Source organism: Telmatherina bonti (assembly GCF_933228915.1).
Source record: "Telmatherina bonti genome assembly, chromosome: 7".
Lineage (NCBI taxonomy): Eukaryota > Metazoa > Chordata > Actinopteri > Atheriniformes > Telmatherinidae > Telmatherina > Telmatherina bonti.
The window spans coordinates 29,757,966-29,782,053 of record NC_136625.1 but is presented as its reverse complement, the minus strand read 5'-3'; the positions used below and the strand labels follow the sequence as shown (position 1 = coordinate 29,782,053).

At 39.0% G+C, this 24,088-nt stretch overlaps 1 protein-coding gene across 1 annotated transcript in view; it reads left to right on the top strand.

Annotated features, from left to right (window-relative positions):
• The window catches only part of carmil3 (capping protein regulator and myosin 1 linker 3), a gene marked incomplete at its 3' end in the record, with an annotated part of 98,157 nt that overhangs the window by 39,049 nt on the left and 35,020 nt on the right, over positions 1-24,088 (top strand). The window contains exons 11-16 of the mRNA XM_079243146.1: positions 803-897; positions 2,036-2,122; positions 7,483-7,592; positions 10,455-10,532; positions 15,889-15,965; positions 19,169-19,273. Coding sequence (XP_079099272.1) covers positions 803-897; positions 2,036-2,122; positions 7,483-7,592; positions 10,455-10,532; positions 15,889-15,965; positions 19,169-19,273 — 552 coding nt within the window. The remainder of the gene's footprint in view (positions 1-802; positions 898-2,035; positions 2,123-7,482; positions 7,593-10,454; positions 10,533-15,888; positions 15,966-19,168; positions 19,274-24,088) is intronic.

The following is a 24,088-nucleotide window of genomic DNA, read 5'->3' as shown; positions in this document are numbered from 1 at the left end:
GTTTGTACATTTGAGTGTGTCCGTTTTTTCCTTTTTCAGTTCCCACTCGAGCTGGAAATGGATTTATGAGAGCAGAAAGTGTGAACAAGCCTGTTAGCCACAGTAAACACACTGTGTGTTCGGTGTTTGCCGAAGTGAGGGAAATTGCAAATAAGTTGGGTAATAATTCTCTGCAGGTGTGTCAGTACAAACAGCAGAATATGTGAATTGGTTTGCAAGAAATTTATTTGAAGAAGCAAATGAACAGAGAATTCAGCACCAGCAGCTCAGTTTGCTGCAGATTAAAGTGTTTGAAAAATACATTGATTTCATTGTTAAATGCAGATTCCCAAACTCTCCACTCAGTTTAAATCTGTCTTTTCTTTGGTGGCAGGTCCAGGATTCTGAAATATCCTTCCCCTGTTACCGACCAGACTCCATTCAAAGCAAAACTCAAGACCCATTTAGAGCTTTTGCTTTCAAGTACTTTGTTTAAATGCATCCTGTTCCTTTTAGTGCTTTTTCTCCCAAACCTCCTGGTTTTTATTAGTTTAATACTTTTAGAACTTTTTCTTTACTTTCTCTGTTTTTAATGTGTTTTGTATTTGACTTTACAATGTAAAGCAACTTGAACATTGTTGGAAGATGCCGTAGAAATAAACCGCTTGGTTACAGATTGTGTTAGATGAATTTTACCAAATCAACAAGTTGTTTTGACACTTTTGGGTGAAACAAGGGGAAATCAAGGCACAAGTTTCCCCATAAGTCTTCTGTAACGCTATAAAACAAATTTTTTTTTTTTTTTTCCTCATGTCACCTCCAGAGATTTCCCTCAGAAGATGGCGTCGGCGCTGTCAGAGAATCCAGCCTCTGTAATTCACTCCCTCAACCTGGCTCATAACACACTTGACAACCAAGGTAGCAGCTCTGAACTCTTTCCTTCATCCCACCACTTTCTCTCTTTCTGTGCACCTCCGATTTGTTTCTTTGCTATTGACTCATGCAGCTTTTGTTTTCTTCAAAGAATTCAAAGTCAGTCTCTGTCCTTGATGCATCTTTATTTCCTGCTTTTCTTTGCTTTCCTTTTGCCATTAATGTGTTTTTCAAGCTGTGTAAGTGATCCGTGGGGTGAAGGCTTCATTCCTCTTGTCCCTCCTCTAAACGGTTTTACGCCTTCTGACTTCCCAAATCTGCATTTGAGTTGTGTTACAGCATGTTTTAACCATTTCATGCCATGTGTGTGTGTATTATGTAAGCCGGGCTTTGTAGCCGCGCCAGCACCAATTTCTCATTAGCTAATGTGTGTCTTCCTGTCTAACACTTGTCACTTCGACTTGACTCGGTTCTCTTTCCTGCTGACTTGCTTGCATGTGTGTTTGCCTGTATTAACAGTGTGTCAACGCTTGTGTTATTACAGTCAGTAAAATGGCTGCAGCCTTAACATTTGCAGCGATAGGTGAGTTGTGTTTGCATACATTATGAAAAAATGAGAAAGCCAAGGTGATGCAGGAAACGGGGGGGTAGACATTACAGTGCAATGAATCCTGTTTTTAATAAAGCAGAGTCTTTTGTTATCATGGTGACTGCAGCGTTTCTAATAAAACCGCTGAACTGAAAACTTTATGTAATCTTTCTTGACATAAAGTGCTCGTATACGTTTGTATTTACACTGTGTGTGGGAGAGGGAGAGTGTAAAGTGTGTTTTGGGTTTTTTTTTTAGCTGTAGAACACATGTGACCACAGCAATTTTTGTTGGTTTGTATTGGAAAAAAAAGTTGCATTTTCCTCAACTTTTAACAGGTTTCTCTTGTTGGACACAACCTTTTTCCTAACTGGAGAGATCCTTTTGAACAGAATTATGACCATCAGAACTTCAGGTTGCGGTCTCCTGGAATAATCTTTAAAGTGCTGAACGATTCTGTATTTGAGAGTAAAAAAAAAAAAAAAAAAGTGGAATTTTCTTTTTAAAAATTGATACAAAATATCATTTAATTGTCTTATTTATGTAGTTAAACTAAGGTTTTATTTCCTCCTCTGCTCCTCTTTCCTTTTGCAGGGGTCTCCAACCTGATTCAACAGATCTGCCGGCTCAACAAGGGTCTGCGTCTCCTCAATCTCTCCAAGACCTCCCTCTCCTCCAAGGGTAGGCAAGCTCCTCTGAGGCACAGTAACCACTGGTGGTTGACCTTTTTCCACAGAGAGACAATTTATAGTTAATTAAATGGTAAAGATTTCTGTGCAGAATAATTGCAAAACTACATTTGATCAAAAACACTGAAGGGAATCTCAAGATTTGAAATCAGCTTGGTTTGTGCCATGCACAGTCTCAAACATTTCTGCCCTAAATGCAGCTGCATTTGCTCAAACCAATGAATATGATCCATCTGCCACATGATAATCGGGTCAGAACCATAAGTAGTTGATCGGTTTTTCCCTAAAATCCTATACACGCATTAGTGCAGCGTCCCAGTTAAAAATCACAGCCATTCGCTCATATTTCGTTAGAAGAGGGATTTGACTGATACAGATGCCAATCCTTATATTTATAGCCTCTTTCCAAAAAAAATAAAATAAACAAAACCATATTTCAGCTTTATTAGCAAGGTTGAGATTAAGCAGGAGTGAATTTTAGTTGCCTGGTTGCAAAAACTGAGCTATTTTGCTGCTACAACAAACTATAGTAACTGCGTTTGTGAACAGCAGCCTGAGTTCTGATTGTCACTTACAATGTGAGAAATAAATTCCCACCCTTGATGGAAAAAGGTTTTGTAAACGAGTGTGTAGGATTGTACCAGCTGAATGAAGACACTTAAAGCAGAAAATACTTCTGTTGGTGCTCACTTCAGGTGCACTTAGGAAATCAGAATTATTTAATCTCACTTTAGACAACTCAGATAAAATACAAGAAATCAGTTTTCTGACAACTCCGCAGGGTTTTATGGATCTAGTATAAAAATAGACAAATAAAACCTAGACTTTTGGTGCCCTTCTTGTCTTAAAGCTGCAGCGTCGAACAGTTTGGTTGGTCTTAAAACTGAAATGCAACTTGTACTGATTACTGTCTTCAAATTTCTATGCAATCACATGAAAATAATGCTTTCTTTTTAACTTTTTACTTTTTAAACGAGTGATAAATTGTGCAGATTTTCTTACCATATGACATATTCTATGTTTGTAGCGTAGTCCAGGGTGAACAAAACAACCTCTGGCTTCAGAGAAAGCCTTTATCACAGCTCTGTTTGTTCTGCTTGGCAGAGGAGGATGAGAGAAGGGATGTTTAGCTGGATGCAACCATCTGCTTTCCTGATCAAACTTAATAATTCTTTATAATAAAGCAGTAGGAGAGCAACATATCTGGAACTGCCCATCTGAATGAATTGTGTCTTTATTTAACTTAAAGTTGGTATCAATCATTGAGAAGAATTTTAACATCTAAGTCGTAGAAAGCAGCTGTTTTAGTTTTTTCCTCTGTGTTTCCCTGATGGAGCTGAGTCTCTGCATGTGGTACAACAGCAGTAACCCAATTAACTACTTCAAATTAGGAACTTTTCCAGCCTGAAGACTAGATCTAAGCTGGATATAATGGCCGATGACACTGTGTACTTTTCCTCGCCTCAGACAGGTGAGCTGTCACACAGTCACGCTTCATTGGTTATATCTAAATCATTAGTTACACAGCAGCTGTCCTCAGGCTGAGTCCATCACAGCTGTTAAGATGTTTTTTTTTTTTTTTACCACTGGTAAAAGCCTGATCCTCTTTCTAAAAGTAAAAAGATTATTCAGTTTCACCACCTTCTGCAAGCTTATTTCACTTTTCACCAAGTTGCTTTTAGCTGCATCCATGCAAATGGAAAATAACTACTCTAATAATTCATATAAAAAGCAATTTTTACAGGTGTAGTAATGATTAAAAACATTTAAATGCACCAGAAATGGTTGTAGTTAAATTATGCATTTCATTGTTTAAAGTCATTCTAAGCCCCAGAATTATTATTATTTGGGTGTGACTATGTTGTGCAACTTTATCGACAAATATCCTCTCAAATACATCTCAGCACCACTCCTTCTGGGAAGTTAATAGATCACATCACTTATATAACTATTTAAATGAATTGACACAAATATATCAGACGAGGAATATGTAATATATGCAATCCGAGCAGGTCCTAGCCATGCTAGTGCTCAAGGCGAGATAATGGTTTTAGAGATGTTAAAAGGTCTGTTCAATTAATTGTCATCGTAAAAACAGATTTTTAATACTTTGTTTGTTTTAATACTTTGATTGTTAATACTTTTCACTTTTCTTTTCAAGATAGTGCATGTGGAAAAGGCACCAGTCGGACTGCTTTTTGTTTTTGTTTACATGTCACAGTGGTGCCCCTTGCAGCGTGGCGCCCGAGGCAGTCGTATGTAAAGAATATGTCATTTATTCATGAAGGTAAAATAATCTGAGGGCTGAAGATCACGGGCATCCGATATTGATTTTTGGCTTTGTTGCTTCCACTATGAGATAAATTGTACTCTAGATAGTAGAATGTTGCGTGTTTTAGCATTATGGCTTTGACAAACATATTCTGAATTACTTGACAAGTTTGTTGGTAAATTTCTGAACCAAAGTTTATCATTCATTTTTAAAAGACTCTGCCTGTCTAAGGTCTTTTTCTGGCCTGCTGTCAATTAACCTGATCAGTTGCAATATGGTCCTCCAGCTGTCTAAAAACTATTTATTTTTCCTTTTTGTCTTGTCTTGGCTTGTTTGAGATGTATTCAAGATGATATATTCAAAATTAATGTATGCCTAATGAATCAAAAGGTTGTAGATATCCACCAATTCATTTTGCATGAGAAGATGTGTCCAAACTTTTCATTGATACATGTTTTTTATGCCCCATTTTAAAGCAAAAACAAAAATTTGAGATTTGCATCATGCTTTTATACTTTAGTGTTCCAGTGTTTGTAGAAATATGGTTGAAGATAACCAGATAGTAATTACTACCACTTGATACAAGAGTGTAGCTGAGTGTTGCTTTAATATGTTGTAAAAATGTCAATTTAGATTTTGTTTCCCCAAACTTTTCACACAAGTCGAGATAAATGCATTATTCAAAGCTGTTTTCATGCTTAAGGCAACCCAGTTTGCTTTACATAATCAAGAGACATTCAGACCGAAGAACCGCGAGTCACACACGGAAACGAATGAAGTCACATTCAGGAAAATGAAGTCAAGCTTTATTAAAGAAAATGTCTTATGTAGTTTAAGAACCCTATGTTTAATGAACTAGGGATTGAAGCTTTAGTGATTTTGATTTTTCATGATGCTGCTCGGTGATATGATGGTTAGCGATGATGCCTCCCAGCCACAAGGTTCCCGGTTCAAGTCGGGCCTTTCTGTGTGGAGTTTGCATGTTCTCTCCATGTACACATGCTTTCTCTCCCGGTGCTCCAACATCCTCCCACAGTCTGAAAACAAGCATGTGTGGGTTTGTCTGGTCACTCTGAATCAGAGGTGTTCAGCTCCTCAAGGGCCACAATCCTGCTGCAGATTTTCAATGTTTCCCTGCTCAAACACACCTGACTCAAATCAATGAGGCATTGTGCTGAAGTTCATAGGCTGTTGGGTCCATATATTTTGAATCGGGTGTGTTGAAGCAGGAATACATTGAAAACCTGCAGGACAGCAACCCTCGATGACCGATGTTGGATACCCCAACTCTGAATTCTCCCAAGCAGTTAGTCCTGTGATGGGCTCCCTGTCGGGGTGGATCTGAGCTCGCTCTGGCTTGTAGCGTTGGCAGATCACGTATATCCCACTCACAAATATTTAGGAACTTTCGGTTGGCATTTTAAACTTTATGTAAATTTCAATGCTACACTGACGTATCAGTGTGGAACTTTTTGGTAAAATAAAAGTGTGTTAATTACTTAATTCAAACCGCTTATCGAAACAAAAGCTGACAGTGGCAGTGATTTTTCACAGTACATATTTCAGTAACTTGTGTGTGTTTGGTATAATGAAGAGGATGGTTTCGATGAGTTGTTTTTGAACCAGAACATTGAAGTGATTCACATAAAATGCATTTTAGCTTAATTCTGACATCAAGCAAGTATCTCCAGGTTTATGGGGCAGACGTTTTGAGTGCCTTGTGCACCAGAAGCAACATTTGAACATCCATTGTTTGGCACAGAGGAAGCCAATTGCAAAGATCAGATTAGTTGCTGTTATCTTTGTGACTTTTTTTTTTCCAGACCTGTAAAAACTCCATTACAGCAGTCAAGAAGAAAACTAAATTAGATTATCTTGACGTTCTGAAAGATTAATTTAAAGATTGTAATGTATTGATGCATTTTTAGATGACAGATGGAAGAAAAGGAAGAAACAACGCTTGAATATGATTTACTTTTTTTCTTCACTTCCTTGTGTCTCTGCGTGGCAGTTTGGATGAGGACATGTTGACAACACATAATGCCAAAAGTGTAATGCAGCATATGTCACAGACAATGACCTTCATACCGTGTTAGTGTGTGTGTTTTGATTGGGAATAGGTATCATTTTAAAAGGCATTGAGATGACACAATTGCTCAGCAGGAACGCTACGATGGTTCTGACCTTGAGTGGTGGGTGTTGGTGTGACTTTGCAGGGACTGGACACTTGTTGAATATTTATAGATTTCTCCTTTTTTCCTGCTCCCTTCCTTCTGTCTCAAACACTTCCATGTGTGCCCTCACAGTCACAGGTTTGCTATAAACATAAATGCACCGGTCATCCTTTACTGTCTTACACACACACACATATCACAATGTCACACTGACTGGATGATTTCCAAAAGCAGCTAATGGAAACAATGGAGAGAGGGAGGATTAGACACCCTGTCCCCTCTTACCCTCATTTCCTTCTTAATCGCTACAAATTAGGGATGAAGAGATTAGCACTATGCTAGTTCTCCATAGCAGCAGAGCAGAATGCATTTCCTGCAGTCGCTGATTTATGTTCCCTGAGCAGGACACAAACTAATAACGGTTGTACATTTTATATGTTCTTCCACTACTAGAAATCTCTGCTGTTTTGCTCCAGTATTTAAATTCAATCCTCCACCTGCTATGATGTGCTGTGTTTTGCATCAGTGTTGCAGAGTGGAGGATTTTAATGAGGGGTTCCATCAGGCCTGTGGGTGTAATTGTGGTATGATCTGATTTGAGAGAAGCGTTTTTTTGTTTGGGTTTCACAGTTCACTTGGAAACGGAGATGGCTGGCTTCTTGGGCTTTTTTTTTATGCAAGCCTGCCACCTGAGCTCACAAGTTTCAGCTCAATTATTTTATTCTCCTCCAAAGTTCTCTCATAGTCCATCATTATACAGTCCCATGTTCAATAGTTACTATTAAGTCCCATCAGCAGCACCTAATTAGCCCACAGAAAAGTGTCTGTGACTGTCAGATGGTAAAATTACATAATGATGCACCTCTTCTGCTTTTCTGATGATCACCTCTTCCTTCCCTCCGTTAGGTGTTGTCTCTTTGTCTCAGGCTTTGTGTTCAAGTGATGACTACTCCAATTCTCTGTTGCACCTGGACCTCAGCAAAAACCCTGGAGTTCTGTCTGGAGAGGATGCCACGGTAAGTGACATGTAGCACGTATAATAAGGAGAGGGTTTCAAGAAAAACTCCTGAAAAAGCCATTTTGCACTCGGCTGAGGCTGTATAGTTGGTGCATGGAAATGAAGAAAATTTGCACTGTAACAGACGGAGCAGATTTGCTGAATAAATCATGAAGTAATCTGACTTTAAAGCTGATATTTGCTCGGAGTAGTAGATGAACCTTCAAGGTCTAAACACCATGTTTTTCTCATGTGTTTGGTGTTTGATCGGTGGTCTTCTGATCACATAAATTGCTTGTACCCTCTCTCTACAAAGGCGTAATGGCAACTGGCAGGAGGATTAGTCCCTCTTTTTGCTGCCAAATCAGACCTGACTTGTTCCGGCAGGGACTCGACTAGACCTCTGAAGATATGGAGCTACACTAAAATGAGACCTTCATGAGTTTGAGTTCTTGTAAACGCGTGATTGGATTGAAATCTGCCAATTTGGGATGCCAAGTTAACCTCTGAAGCTCATGTACTTCAAAACATTCCTGAACCATTTCTGTGGTGTCGCAGGGGCACATTATCTTGCTGAAAGAAGCCATCAGGTGGTGATTAATGGGTTTTATGGGTCATAGCATCCCATCATACCTTTCCAACCTTAAAACTCTGTGCTTCTGACTTGGTTTGATGTCATACTGAGAATGATCATGTAGATTCCTGCAGCATCTGGAGACTGACACACCACAATTCTTCACTACACCATGTTGCACACCAGCAACTATTACCCATTTAGTTGTGTTGAATGTCCACCATGACTGATTTGGCAAAAAAAAAAAAAAAAAGAGGCCATTCTTGGAGGAAGTGAAAGAGAAAGAAGGGCCAGCAAGAGTTGAATCAACATTAGACTGACTTTTACTGGCTGGGTAGAGCTCAGAGCAGAGACAGGATGCAAGATGGATAGCAGAATTAGCCGTTGCAAGGGGACACAACAGTGTCCAAATCTGATAAAGTGCAGTTCTTTGTTCTTAGAGAAAAACCCAAATAAATGTCTGACAGGTTTTTCAGCAGAACATTAAACGCATCAATCATGTTGCCCTTGATGAGTTAGGACTTTATGACCGACTCCACAAAACATAATTAACTGGACCAGACCACCATTTTTCATAACTTTGAAGTCCAGCTCTGAAGCTCATGAACGTCTCGTTCATGCTTTCCACTGTGGATGCAGGACAGCGTGGGAACTCTGACTGGTCTGGCGCTATGACGACTACCTCTCGCGCTGAATAATCAGATTACACCCCCTCGTCAAACTTGCATTAATCACTATGGTTACTCTTTTCTGCCTCCAGCATGAATTTACTTCAACTTGAAGCACGGAAGTTCCACTTTTAGTTACATGTTATAGCTTTTTTTTTTTTTTTCTTTTCCACATGGCTTTTAAAAAACCTAAAGCTGGGTGTTAAAGAACACCCCATATAACAATAAAATGAGACGCAACCAGCCAGCCTCTTCAGGCTGACCCTCGGAGGCTCAGTGCTGCCTGAACACGCTCCAATGTCTCCATACCTTGTCTACCTCTCTCTCACCAAGGTTTGATGCCATTGTATTCTTGGATTAAAATTTTTATCAAAGATCCACTAACTTGGAAATGTACCACCTCATTTTTTTCAATCACATTTTAGTAGATCTGCTGTGAGAAGTATTTCTACGCTGCTAACAAGAAAAAATTTGACTTAAATTGGATGTCTTTACTAACCGTGCGACTTTAATGTGTTAATTACAATGAATTAATTACAGTGAAATTAAACGATTAAAAAATTATTTACTCACAGATCTCAGAACGTTTGTCAGTGTATGATTTCCTGGTACACCAGTTACACTGATGTAGACTTCCGCTAATAACTTAGCAACAGTTGTGCTAAATTAGGACAGTTTTCAGACCCCTCTAGCGACTCTATTTGAAGAAAAAGCAACTGTTAATAAGTCTAGCAATGTAATATTGGAGACTTTCTTTTGGTGAGTAACATGAAAGCACGTATAGTTTACTCTCTGAGCAGAAGCGACTGCTGCATGAGCCCCTCCCCCGTCCAGAAGAACACACAAGAAGCTTGGTCCTCACGCAGCATCCAGCTTCAAGCCGCAGTCAGAACAGGAGGTGATCACCTCCATCGCATGACCAGAGTGAAGATGAAACTGACTGACCCTGTCTTGGTTTACTGACATATTTTAATAACTATTAATGAAGAGTGTGGACATAAATATTTAAAAAGTGAAAAGAACTGTAACATGTTGTAGAGATGTTTAGAAAACAGCTAAAGTTGTGTTAAAGTACTTAAAATGACTATTTAACTTTTTCTTGTATTTACTGTTTTAAAATTAAATGCAGTTTTTTTCAGACAATACTAGAGCTGTAGTTTATAATGTCTGTCAAATATTTGGTTTAGTCATCAACTAAAATCCATTTAAATGAAAATGTTTCTTTCTTGGGCAAATACTGTTATGCGATTTAAAATGTGACATTAATATTAATTAGTTACAAAGCCTGTAAATAATTAGATACATTTTTTCTGAAACTGAGTCCCACCCTTCGTCTAAATACAATAAACATATAACAGATTTTTTTTTTTCTGTAGCTCAGGTTATTTAGTTGTTTTGAATTAATGGAACTGTTGTAATTACTTGTACTAATATGTACTGCTTATATTAGGTTTGTGTGGAGCTCATATTCCTTGAAGACAACTGTTTCTATGGTAACATCAGTCAGCCTTTTGTATTGTTCACCTAAATATAAAAACATTGCTTCTTTCACATTGTTCAATAATATAATAAATAAATTTAGGGGAAAATAATAACCCTTTCCTTAATAACAGACAATGTCTTTGTGTTTTTTATCCAGAACCTGTACCTGTTCCTGGCCCAGCCCAACTGCCTGGTCCATTTAGACCTGTCTGGGACAGACTGCACTGTGGACTCGGTTAGTACTCCTATTTTTGATTTTTATTTGCAATCCCTATCCAGCCTTCACTTTCTGATTTCATCCCCAGGACGGGATGCAGGCCAAAAAAACAGGAGCCTTGTGTCCTGCATGTAAAATGCTCATCATGCAAAGCCTCTGCTGACTTTGTCTCAGGTCTCTTCTTGTGTGCAGGGATGCAAATGATGCTGAAAGCTCGTAGGAAGTACTAAAATAAAAACTATAGAGAAATTCTGATGAAAAACACAGAAATATCTGTCCAGGGTGTACCCCGCCTCTCAGCTAATGTCAGCAGCAGTCGGCTGCAACCTCCAGCTGCAGCCCTCAGCAGGACAAATAGAGAAAGATGGATGAATTAAGTATTAGTATAATGCATTATTGCTATAAAGAGTCACTGTTGTGGTCTTACTGCATCTAAATTTAGCAGGTCATGTGCCAACATGAAAATTCAGCCTCTTGCTGCATTAGTGGGTTTGCTCACAGTTATGAGGACGCCGCCTGAGAGGAGTTGAGACTGCAGGTAGAGTGTCTCCTGTTGTAGGTTACTGCTTAGATGGCTTTACTGGTTGGTACTTTGTGAGTATTTGAGACTCAGTAAAACTACAACTATAGTGCTTTGTTTTACTTCTGTTTTGTGGTATTGAGCCTGATCCTGAAGCCCATCAAAGCTGTCCTTTTTATTGTTCTCTCCTCTGCAGTGAGGTTAGAGATCAGTGTCAGCTACAGATTTACGCTGAACTCGGCTCTTGTTCAGCAATTTCTCAGTAAGACAGTCTTTGTGCTGCACTTTACTGTTGATGTGATGTCAGGCCTTTGTTCAAGTTTTTGCATTTTATTTCAAAATATTTTTCCAATATATTTACCCTGTATTCCAGAACAACCAGTCACTTTTTCTTTCACTTAAATAAAATGACATGCATATTCGCAAAGCATTCCCACATTTTCTAAAGTGTAAATAAAACTTGAATAAAGAAAAGTAAATAAAATGGGAAAAATCAGCCTCAAAATTGTTTGTCCAGTGTGTCCTCTCATAACAAAGCTTTTTGAACGTGCTCCAAACATGACTGTGAAACTGAATAATTAATGATTTAAAAAGTTAATTTTAATAGTTGAGGTGTTCCACGTCCTCGAGGCTAGAAATGTCAAGCTCCAGCACTCATGGTTTCTTTAATAAAGCCTGAATAAACATCTGAAAAAAGTAGTGACTTCACATGAAGGATGTTTATACACTGGATGAATGGGCTGTTTCACCTGCAGTGGAACTGGTCATCCACCAAACTCTACCCCAGTTTGCAGATGGAGAGCATCCTTCTCCTGAACATTGTTTGGTTCCATAGCCTGCTGGTCTTATACTGAGTGAAAGTGTCTGTGAGGTATGATGCCTTCATTGAAAGTGCATCCGTGAGCTGCTTGAGTTGTTTCTTTTCATGTTACCTTGCCACTGAGTATTTATAATTACTGGCTTATGTGTGTCGAATCATTCAGACTCTAATTATTCCCAGATCAGTTTGTTACGGGGCAAGATGGCACGGTTTCCATTAAGGATCTGATTGTTCTGATTATTATGATTAATATGTGCTCAATAAAAGTATAAAATCACATAGACTTATAGGTTTTAAGTATTTTTTATTGATATATTTTGATGCCAATATAATAAGTACATTGCAGCAAAGTAAAGTAACGAGAAGCCCTGTTCCAACAAGAACATCTCGACTCTAAACGGTAAGAAAATCGTACAGATGGAAAAGGCTGCAGGACCTCTTTCTGGACCTAGGAACCTTCTTACTGGAAATTACATTGCAAAAATGTTTATTTATTTACTGAACAGAGAAACAGAAGCACCTAGCTTGCAGAGTAGCTGCCACTTGAGACTTAAGTAATACTAGAACAGGGAAAAAGGAAAAAAAAAGACTTAAAAAAAAAACTTCTTAAATTAAACAAACCAGTGTACACAGACGACTAAGAAGCATCAAACCTCCTCCAAGTCCAATTCAATTCAGCTTTATTTATATAGCGCCACTTAACAACAATGTTGTCACAGGGCACTTTACATAAACATCATTTCAAGCCAATTCATACATAGCCGAATCATGACTTCGATCCAATCCCCCATCCTGAGCTGCACGAGGCGACAGTGGGAAGGAAAAAACTCCCTTTTAACAGGAAGAAAACCTCCGGCAGAACCCGGCTCAGGGAGGGCAGCCATCTGCCTCGACTGGTTGGGGTGGAGAGGACAAGAAAGACAGATCAACATGTACAATTGCACTTATTCAGGAAGACCTGCGGAAAAAAGGAGAAATAAGTTAGAGACGGCAATGTTGGTATATATTTATACATTAATATATTAGAGTAATAGAGCGAGGTACTTCTCAGTACATCAGGTGACATCCCCATTGCTACATAAGTAATGGATGGCTAGACTACCCATAACTATTAAGAGCAATGAGCATAACCTGGACAGTTGGGTCCCGTACATGCAGACTCCAACTCAGGAGATACTCATATCCTAACTATAAGAATCATGAAAAAGGAAGGTTTTCAGCTCGATCTTAAAGGTGTGGAGGGAGTCTGGCTCCCGCCTAACAGTCATAATAAAAAGAAAGTTGCAAATGACACGTTTCATTTCAGTTTTACATTTGGTAAAGAATTTGGTTGATGACCCTGCAGGTGGTGAAACCTATTCAGTGCATTTCCTCTTTCACTGCAGCGTTTTTATGACCTCTTTACAAGCTGAAGAGTCCATAATGACACCTTTGTAACCACCAAGACACCATAAGGATGACTTAATCAGTTTGTTTGGAGGTAATAACTCTTCCTCTACTGGTGTCCCACAGATATGCACCTCCACTGCAACTCGCGTGAAAGCAAGCAGATATGGTGTGATTTAGTTTTTTATTCCATGTTGAAGTTACGCTGATCCGCCAACGTGGTTCAGGCATGATCTTTTATGGAACAATGAGGGAGCTCAATGATTAATTGTGGCGTTTGATACTGTGACTGATAGAAATAACATAATCGTGACATCTTAAATAATTCCACATTATTCTGCAGATTTTGCCTGCCTTCTCCTTTCCTGTGCTATATAAAGAATTTTTTTTCAGTTATCTTATTCATTCCTCCTTTCCCCCCCCCATTTTATTCACCACAATATTATGTTTTATATGGTAGGTTATTTTAGTTTCGAGACTGGAGTCCCGGTCCCGGCCAATCGAGCACCCACCCAACCGGCGGAGCCACCTGCCGCCCCATTTCTCTACTTTTTAGGAGAAGCATCTTAATACGTCCTCTGCCTCAGGAGTCTTTGGTTTCTTTGAGCCGTTTGCTGGTCTCCACCTCACCTGAGCAGTGTAAGCAGGAGCCTGTTTGTTTACTTTCTCTTAATGGGGGCCAAGAACTTGGTTCAGGATTATTACCATGAATTAGAAACACAGCATCTGTTTTTGTTTTCTATCTTTGTCAAATTTTCTTCACAGGGCTAAGAGTTCTCTCTGTGAGAAGCACATTGTTGTTTTTCTAATTGTTATTTATCCTTTTAAAGCAGAACGATCAAAGGGAGGCTTTTCTTCGTGTTGGCTTGTTGCACTGAATTATTAATAGGTTTCTGTTTTTAATCCATGCTGATGTTCACACGACACTTGATCAATCCGAGATGGATCACACTGTCGAGGAGGGAAAAATGGATGTGTCCGATAGTGTAACCTCTTGCTGGTGATGAGACTACACTTAAAAAGTCTTGAAAGGGTTTCATCGCTGTCATGTTTTCTTCTCGTGTCCAACAAATGTGTTTGTTTTTGTTTTTTTTTTAAATCACTTTATATGTAGAGTAATTGGGTCCCTGTACAGTTTAATGCTCCTCAAAGCTTCATGTATTTGAAAGTTGGGCATGTCTTCACAAGATGAGTGTTCAGTTTGAAATGTGCATTGATGGATGGCGGACGTCTGCATGATGGTACACTGATCACATAAGCAGGGGAAGTGTATGTGGCTGTGCATACTTGATGTGATGTCCTCTGAACCCTTCTCCCATTTTTAATGTGAAACTTGATGAATATGCACGATAACAAATTGAAGAACAGTAAGTAATTATTTTTCCTTGCTAAAGCTTCAGCTTGACTTTGATTCAGTGCAATGCAATTACACTTCTTATTGCCCATTCGCTCCTGCTGTGGGGAAGTAGAGGACTTCTCTGACAGATGAGCACTTTCCGAACACACTTTGTGAGATTAGTAGTAACACTGGCTGCTGGAGCTCGGAGGCATTAACCCTCCAATAGGCAGGAATGTTGAAATAATTAAGGAAAATAAGTCTTAGCTACTCACAAGAAGCATATGACCATTATCTGTCAGTTTTGGACATTGATCTTATTTATGCTTATAATGAAGAAAACCACTTTTCTGAGCATAAAACTCACCTCAGCACTTTCAGTTTCTTTCAGTTGAAGTGAAATGTGTTTTGGCTATTTATCACTCAGAATAAAATTCTCTATAAATTGATGTTTTAGCTTCCAGGCTAATCAATTCAGTCCCTCTTAATAGTCCATCTTCATAGTGAGAATACTTTTTACATTTTAATTGTAGCTGTCAAATAGGTCAAAGTATTAAAAGAAATTCAATCAAGCACCTCCATACATGAGAATGGTGATTATGTTGCTGCAGCGCACAGCTGCATGCAGCTGACTGTAGACAAAAATACAATTATTACCAGAGCAGAAACTCTGTCGGCATTCCCCACTTAAACTTAAGCACCTTATATTTAGACCTTATTGCCTGTGCATTAATCCTGCTCCTATAATAAAGACGGCTGTTTCTCTGGAGTCACAGCAAATCTTCATCAATTAGTTCATACATGTATTGTATTGCTTTGTTTACAGCCAGCACAGCGCTGTATTATAGACTTTCATTGAATTTGTCCCTCGTTCATATTTCTTAGAAATCAGACAACAGCTAATAAAGTAACCAAAATACTCAAACTCTTTATTATTCTATACAAGCAGCTGCTGTGTTAGACAGAAATGGTGAAATAAATCTTAGAATAGATGGAAAACCCTGTTTTTGTTCCCGTTTTGACAAGCTGTAGCGTCTCATTCTGTTTTCTGTCTTTCAGACAGCCTGCCAAGTCTCAAATTCTTCTCCAATAATGTCTGCATTATACACGAAGGAATATATTCATTTAAAAGGCTTTTGCCTGAAACAGGAAATAGTTATTTTTCTTTAGTCTGTTCATTTTTAATTCATGCCAGCTTTAATCTTCTCCCATAATAATTTGTGTGGAACCAAAATAACTGTTAACACAACGTGATCATGTTGGCTTTGAGGACAAAAATCCCAAAAATGTGTGTCTTGTGTGTCCCTGCCAGTTGTTCGGGGCCTTGCTGCGAGGCTGCTGTGCTGACCTCTCCTACCTGAACCTCTCCAAGAATTGCTTCTCTCACAGGTGAGCAGAAACCTCGGAAGTAAATACATCTTTCTTTTTTTTGTTTTTGATTTTCATGGGAGGAAAAAAAAAAGATAAAAAAGAAAAAAGTACACAAACACATTTGTTTGCTTGTTATGACTCAGCCAAGCAGCTCTAGAGAAATTCCAGCTGGGAGGCATGGAGGGAAGCAACCATCATCATCATCATCATCATCAGTTTGTTTTCTCCTGTAGCTTAGCGTTTAGCCCTGGACCTCGCTCACAGATTGCCGTACTTACTCGCACGCCTCGTGTCCCTCATTCGTTCTGCCTTGCTGCATATGTGTGTACATGTACACGTCTCTGTTTACTAACAAGTTGTCTGTCAGGAGCTTGTTTGCATGCCCAAAAGTCCCCTTTTTTTTTTTTTTTTTTCCCCTTCATTTCTTCATGTGTGCATTGGCTGAATGTGTGTGTCTTGGTTTACCTAGCTAGAAGGCAGAGTTCTGCCTCTCATCATGTCATGTCCCACAGGAGCCCAGGAGCCTCCCTGCTCAGCATATTACATTACAGAATTAGAGAGAGAGAGAGAGAGAAAGAGAGAAGTTAGTGAAAAATAAGGCTAATTTTAGATGAGAATTATTGTTCTAATCCCCAGGCTCCCATGTCGGCATTATTGTACTAGCTCTGTCTGTTTCTTTGTATCTACAGTATATCTCCATCCATCTTTTAATTCTTTGCTTTTGTCTGGCGACACCTGGCGCGTCCATCCTCTTGTCCTTCCCATGCCTCCTATTCCCTATTCCTTTCCCCTCACCCTTCTATTACACACCTCTCTCCCCCTTTCTGTCTCCTTACCACTCTTTCATTTTTTCCTTGCTTCACCTTTCATCATCTTCTTTCTTTTCACCCCCTCCACCTCTCTGTCCATCCCACCTCCCACCAGTCCTCTGGTATTAAATGCATGCTGGGTCAGAGCTGCCTGTCAGACGGCTGCAGCGTTACGGTGACGACATGGAGTCACAAAGCTGAACGGAGCCGATAAGAACAGCTCGACTGCTCATGAATATAGAATCGCCTGCTTCCTCACTCATCTGTACATGTACAGATGTCTGCACTTTGGAGAGACAATGAGCAGTCCACGTAGATACTGTTACTCACACGTGTGCTTGTAAGCTGCTGATACAGCTCTCCAGAGAGTGTTATGTGAGAGAGACGTTGACACCGTATCTGCTTATGCGACAGAAGCCGTTCTGTAGCTGCGGAGGCTCGACAGGCTATATGCTAATCATTACAAATGGGCCAAAGAAGAGCTGGTGTTCCACACACTGGGAGGTTATCGCTCTGGCAGCGAGCTGCCTGCTCTCCCTCCGCTGCCGTCTTAATGTCTTCATCTTCTTTTTACTTTTGACCTTTTACATTTCTTTATCTTGATTTTTTTTTCCTACATAAATTAATTTACTCTTATTTTTTTTCTCAACTTTATCTCACAGACTCCCTTCTTTGGTTTTATCACGCTGCCGAGTTAATGTGGTTTTCTCTGTGTTGGAGAAATGGTGCAGCATTCCTAACAAGATATATAAAAACTTTCTCCTTTCTGTGTGTGTGTGTGTGTGTGTGTGTGTGTGTGTGTGTGTGTGTGTGTGTGTGTGTGTGTGTGTGTGTGTGTGTGTGTGTTTGCATACGAGCATGCAGGGTTTGCAGTTTTATTTTCAGTTCAGGCCAACTTACAGGCTGAAAAGTCACATTTGGATTCATCTAATTTTAAGTGGGCTTCTGTTGAGTTTTTGTTTCTTAGTTTTAGTGTTATAACTTAGGAATCCAGGATATGTTTTATATTTTCTTCTTTTATGACAAGTAAATTAGTTTACCTGATGCACCTTGATTTTACTTCCTTCCATTTTAACTGCATTTCTTCTGTGTTTTGTTGCTGCCCTTGAAAAACACCAGCTTCCAAACAGCTAATTACTTCTTCTGTATATATTGTCAGGTTTTCTTTGATTGGTACCTGATCCTTTAGTGCATATACTGAGGGAGTAATATCTGATTTGCACTGTTCATGGTTAGAAATTTTACTTTCATTTCATTAGTTTTCACTTTTTAGCATGTAGTACAAGTCAAAGATATGGACACACCCTTTAAACTTGAATACATAGGTGTGTCCAAACATTTGATTGGTACTATATATTACCAGGTTTCTCCTTGGGTAGTATCAGATCCTGCATTATTTGCTCAGTATCTAGTGTATACCACCTGGTTTCCTCTTTTTTTTATTGCAAGAGACTAATTCTTATGAGTTTTTTTTTTTTTTTCATTTCCCTGCTAATCCAAGCGGTTTCTGCTCGTGCCCCTAAAAACCTCCTTTTTTTTTTTTTTTTTTTTTTGGTATATGGCAGGAGAGACTAATTCTGATTATTCTATCCTTTGTATAATTTGTAATATAATTTGTAAACAAATTGTCTGTCAGGCTGAGGATGGAAAAGCTGCGAAGTGTAAAAGGGAAGGGAAAAAAAAAAAAAAAAAAGCCTTCTTGCACAAGTAAACATCACGGACTGCTGGGACAGGTAGCGGGTAATCGTTTCCTGAAGAAGCAAACCTTATCGTTCTGCAAGGATGAATTCATCCCTCCCTCGTGCTTTTTTTTTTCTTGTCCCTGCCACTCATTACTTCATCCTCTCTCCAGACTCCCTTCGTCATCATCCCGGTGGTGAATTATTTGTAGAGAGGAGGCTGAAGTGGCAGATTGGCTGCTTGACAATTGCTAAACACAGATCACAACATTCATCGCAGTATGGTCCTTTGTCTGACTCAGAGGACACATCAAACATCCGCGCTGACTGTCTTTTCCCTGATGATGGGCTAATTTATGCCAGTTGCCAAACAGATGTTTGGATGATTAGTGATATGCTTGATCCTGCTGTAGTAAATGCCAACTTTACCACTTCATGGTAGTGACTTAATGTAATGCTGACCTAAATGTCACAGCTAGCATCTGTCCGCTTCATTCTCCCTTCTATGTTCTTTTTCATTTGTGACTTTCGTCCTCATCTGATGCAAACTTTCCATCTCGCTTCATCATGTCCTTCCATCATCCTTTTCTGCTTTAGTCTTTTATCTGCTCTAATCACTCTCTTACTGCCTTTTACATGCTAACTGCCTGGATGCGATCCATCTTTAATGCTCCTCCCCTCCCCCCCACCTCCTTTTTGAACAACTTTCTATTCTTTGTTTTGTTCTTTCCAGAAAAGCGAGAGACTCTCTGCCAACTTTCCGACAGTTCTTCAGCTCCGCATTCAGCCTGACCCATGTCAGCCTGGCCTCTATGAAGGTCCCCCCTGATTCACTGAGGTGAGTCACAGTCGCAGGAAAGGATTTACAGAAATACCATCACATATCGACGTGCAAGTCGCTTGTATGGTCTGAACTGAAAAGGACTTTTTTTGTGTTACAAAATGATTTGAACTGAACATAAATAAATTTTACTTTATTAAGCCCAGAATGGAAGTCAGCAGCTGCATTTTAAATAAACTAATAATCATCATTAGAAAATATATTTTTAACAGTCTTGTACTGTTCATTGTAGATTCAAGCTGAAGAATCCTCTGACAGAACACATGGTGCTGTTTAATAAATGTAAAGGGTGTGTGTCTACCAGTTCATTTAGTTTCCTTAACCGCTTTACGCCTTGTTGTAGTGCTAACCGTATCCACCGTTAGCACTAGAAAACAGAAAATCACGTCATGAGGCAGACGTCAGCAGGTCGTTTTCTGTTGTCCTTGTGTCGAACCCATTTAAAACAGACAACAGTGAATTACAAAGTAATGGAGGCATGGAATTAACCGCCAGACACACTTCTTGGCTTTAGATAATGAATAATAATATGGCGAGCTTTTTGTTTTAGTTTTACTCTTTTAGTGAGAATTACAATGCCTGTTTAGACGTGGGCTGCTGCAAGTGGTGAGATGATGTAGCTCCTTAAACGTGAGAATGTGCAGGTACATTATGCTGGTTGCACCATTGTTAATGTTATTTTTAGATTTTTTTTGTCTTGTCCAGCATTTAAGCAGGCAAAATGGATTTTCTGGATGATCTATTCTGCTGGGCAAGGGAAGCACCTAGATATAATGCTCCCCTTGATATTCTGGATTTTAATTTTATTTTTCTATTTATTTTGCATAATTGTTTATATTACAAAGTTTTGTATTGCTGGACCGGACTGGAGAGGACAGAAGAGGGACAGAAAGAGAATCAAAAAGAAGAGAAAGCAGAAAACACCTTGTACAGAGAAAAAGAGAGAGAGAAAGGAGAAAAAAAAAGATTGAAAAAGAGAACAGCCTACATACATTTGCTTGTATATAAGCACACATAAACACCCACTTATATATACACACATCCATACACCTATACACACTGGAGTCATGTTCCCCCATCAACTATCAAGAAAACCCAGAGCTCAAAAGCTAAATTAGACACACAGAAATAAAACCAGTCGTTGTTAGTAAATGACCCTGCAGGCGACTCAGTGACTGTGTCACATGCAGAACATACAGAGTGGAACGTGTTCAGAGAAGAGTGATCATGCCAATGTGGCCCCGCCCACACGCAGGCAAGAGGCAGGCCCGGAGAACCATTGTTAATATTATTTTTAGATTTTGAGCAGGTGTCATTTTGTCTGTTCTCTGATAGGCTGTTGTGAGCTTGTATGTTTGTGTTTTAATTTGAGATTTATAAATCAGCTGCTGATTTTAGTCAGGAAGAATAACTGCTGTGAAAGGTCAGCAGCTAATGGGGATCTAATAAAACAAACAGTAACAATCCACACACATACGCACACAAAAGTAATTTTACAGTTTGTTAAAGGGTCAAATAAAAACTTTTCTGCTTTTTTGTCCATTATATTTTGGATACAGGCCTTAAGGGGTTCAATCACTGGCTTTGATTTTGCCGATCCAACAGTGGCTGAAAAGCAAATTTCCGTCCCCATCATGACTCATAAAATAGATTCAACATCTTGTTGTATGACTCAAATATACTCTGCTCTGAAGGCAGTTTCATTCTTGCGTTCCAACTTGTCCTCGTGCTGAACCGCAAATATAAATGTGCATCCTTATAAATACATTACGAGCCCCAAGTAAGACGTCAAAATAACATTCGTAGAGGCAGTGAGAAGCTTTTATCTTTTCAAAGGCCAGTTATAACAAATAAAGTGATGCGGGGATTTTGTCTTCTATCAAGTGACACATAAATTCATTATCAGTGCAGAGCACATCTGCAGTGAAGGTGCCAAAGCATCGTGGGAAGTTGCGTTTTAGGTCCCAGTAACAAGAGGCCCAATAATGGAGGGAGTCTCTGTGGTGGGCAGACTTACCTGACCTTTAGAGATGTCTGGATCTGATGTGCCAAACTGGAAAGTGTCTTTATCATGATGCCATCACAATGTTTTCGGCCCATAAAGTGTTTTTATGGTCTGGGTTCGTGTTAAAGTGAGATCCACAGCTGCTGTAGTAACAAGCCAAACAAGAAAATGGAGGGATAACAGTAAAAGAGCCAGACACTGTGAATTAAAGTAATAATTAGTATTTAAAGACAAAAATAATGAACCCATCACTCCTGACTGTACAGTGGATGATAGCCAGCAGCACTTCCTCGTTGTGTAAGCGCATCCTGTTTGTGTTGTGTATATACTGTATACTGATGAGTCAGGCCTTCCTAGTGTTGCTGTATTATAAATATTCTGCTGACTATGTTGTTCTGACGATTGTTTAATTCAAATTTGTCTTAAATCTGTCAAAACCAGTTGGTAAAAAAACCCAAAAAAAACAAACAAAAAAACCTTCATTTGGGAAATCTTGCGTACAAAGTTAGTAGAATAAACTGTTTTAACCACTCTCTAATTTTTCTGTCCTTTTGGTGTATACAGTGTAGTTGAGCAATTAAATCAAAGTACTGCTTAGATCATTGGATGGAGAAGCACATAAAATATCATTGAATAGTCACCCACTGCTACTAAATATCAGCAAAATCTGGCTGTAGTGTAGTGAGACCGTAACAGCGAGGCTTAGGATTCGTCTTGGAATTATTTCTGAATTATTTCTATAAATGTTTTGAATAACTTTGTGCATTAAATTTATTGCAAATATGTTGTAATGACTGTAATAATATCTGTAAAGTAATCCAGTAAAGAAATTAAATTTAATAGAGCCTAATAAGTGTTCTTTGGGGTCTCTAAGGATTATGAGCCTGGTTTCACACACTTTTATGTTTTGGTTTTTTTTGTTTTTTTGTTTTTTTGTTTTTTTTTCTCAGGTGGCATTTAGACCACAAACAGATCACTGAAGTGGTGTAGCATCTATCCAGCAGCAGATGGTTTAATCTAATTTATGTTGGGATGAATCTGTTGCCTACCAGCTCAGCAAGCCCAGAGATTCTCTCTCACACTGTTAATCTGTATTTAGTAGAGACTAATGCTAACAACTGCTAATATCTGATCAACACTTCATAGATTTTCATGTAATCTGTTTAGTTTAGGCTCCCCACATGCCAGAAAAGGTTCTACACAGCAGCTAAAAACAAGAAAGACTCCATGAAAGGCGCTTTAGGCATTGCAATCAATCTTAATTCTTGTGGTGTTGGCTTAAAAAAAGACTGTTGGGATTTCCTCCAAAAGTTCGAACGATGAAGAAGTGGGTGTGAAAGCACTTTGTTTTATCATTAAACTTGGGTTTTGAGATTTCCATACAGCCTTGACTGGGTTAGCCAATCACAAGCCCTGAGGTGTCGTCAAATAGAAACCCCCCCATCGTCTTTTCCTTACCTCTTTTCTGTGGCCTCATTGACGAATATTACAGTTAATGGAAAATGGCAGAAATTTGAAGGAACGTTGGCGAAGATGGCAGTGCTCCAATGAGGAGCAACCAAGCACTAAACTTGCACATGTTTAGTAAATATTTTACATAAAGTGTGGGATGGATTTGCCTCCTTTCTTTTATCCAGGATGCTCCAGTGCATCCTGTGTTCAAGCAGAACTTAAGTAATGGGGGTGGGAAACCGAATCAAACCCAAATATTTGGGATTTTTTGCTTCACAATTTTTAAATTGATTTGTTTTTATAAAATTTTTCTCATTTTTATTGTTTTTATTGATCTTTTTACTTGTCTTCCTTGGTATTGCAGCAGCAGAATGATGGTCTGGCTGCTGTGGTGTTTTTCCATCATTGTAATCAAGAAAAATGACAAGCAAAAAAAAGTTTTGTACATTTTTTTTTTTTGCATGTTTTTAGTCTACAAAATCAGCAATATTGAGAAATTGTGAGAATCGCAATTGAAATCATATCAGCACCCAAAAAAATAAAAATCAAATCAGGACTAAAGCATATCGTCATCAGCATTGAGCGAAGTAGAACTGCTCCTGCTCAGATACTGCAGGGTTATTTTGTTCAGTGAGGGAGGTTCCTGTGTAAAACACTGTTTAACCAGACACCCACCCACCACCACCACCCAACACTCTCCCCTCTTGCATCCAGATAGCTTTTATATAACACACCTGGACATCAAAAGCAATCTGAATGGTTCATTGCTAATTTCCATTTTGGCATTTGTTTGGTCCAGCAGGTTTCTGATCATATAAACCTGACTTGCATTCATGAAGAATAATGTTAAACTCAGACTCACAATGATGTGCGGTTCTTTATAAATAGTCACTAAAATAACATGTGAATCCTATTTTTAACCAGCACCCTTTTGTTGGCAGCAGGTTTGAGTGATGCCTCCTCTTTGTGTCAGGAAGAATTACTGCCACAGAGAATGTTTAATGTTTCAAACTTGAAGCTGCTCATGTTAAAAATATATCCACCCATGTGGCTGACGGGTGTAGCAGGTAAAGTTTCACTGCTAAGGGCCTTTAACTTTTATATCCTGGCTGTTCTGGCTTGTACACATAGCTGGTACACAATAGCCTTGAGAAAAGTGTTGTAATCCGCCCTCACTTTGAGCAGAACCACTCTGTTTACAGAACAGAGGTGTTGGGTTTTTTTTCTCTCTCATTGTCATGGGTTTAAATACTAAAATAGTTTGTGCCATATGGAGTGTCGCTTGCATCCAAACCACCAGTGAGACTGACTCATCAAGGTGCGCATTAGGCTTTAAATGTTTTTGTTTAGCCAGT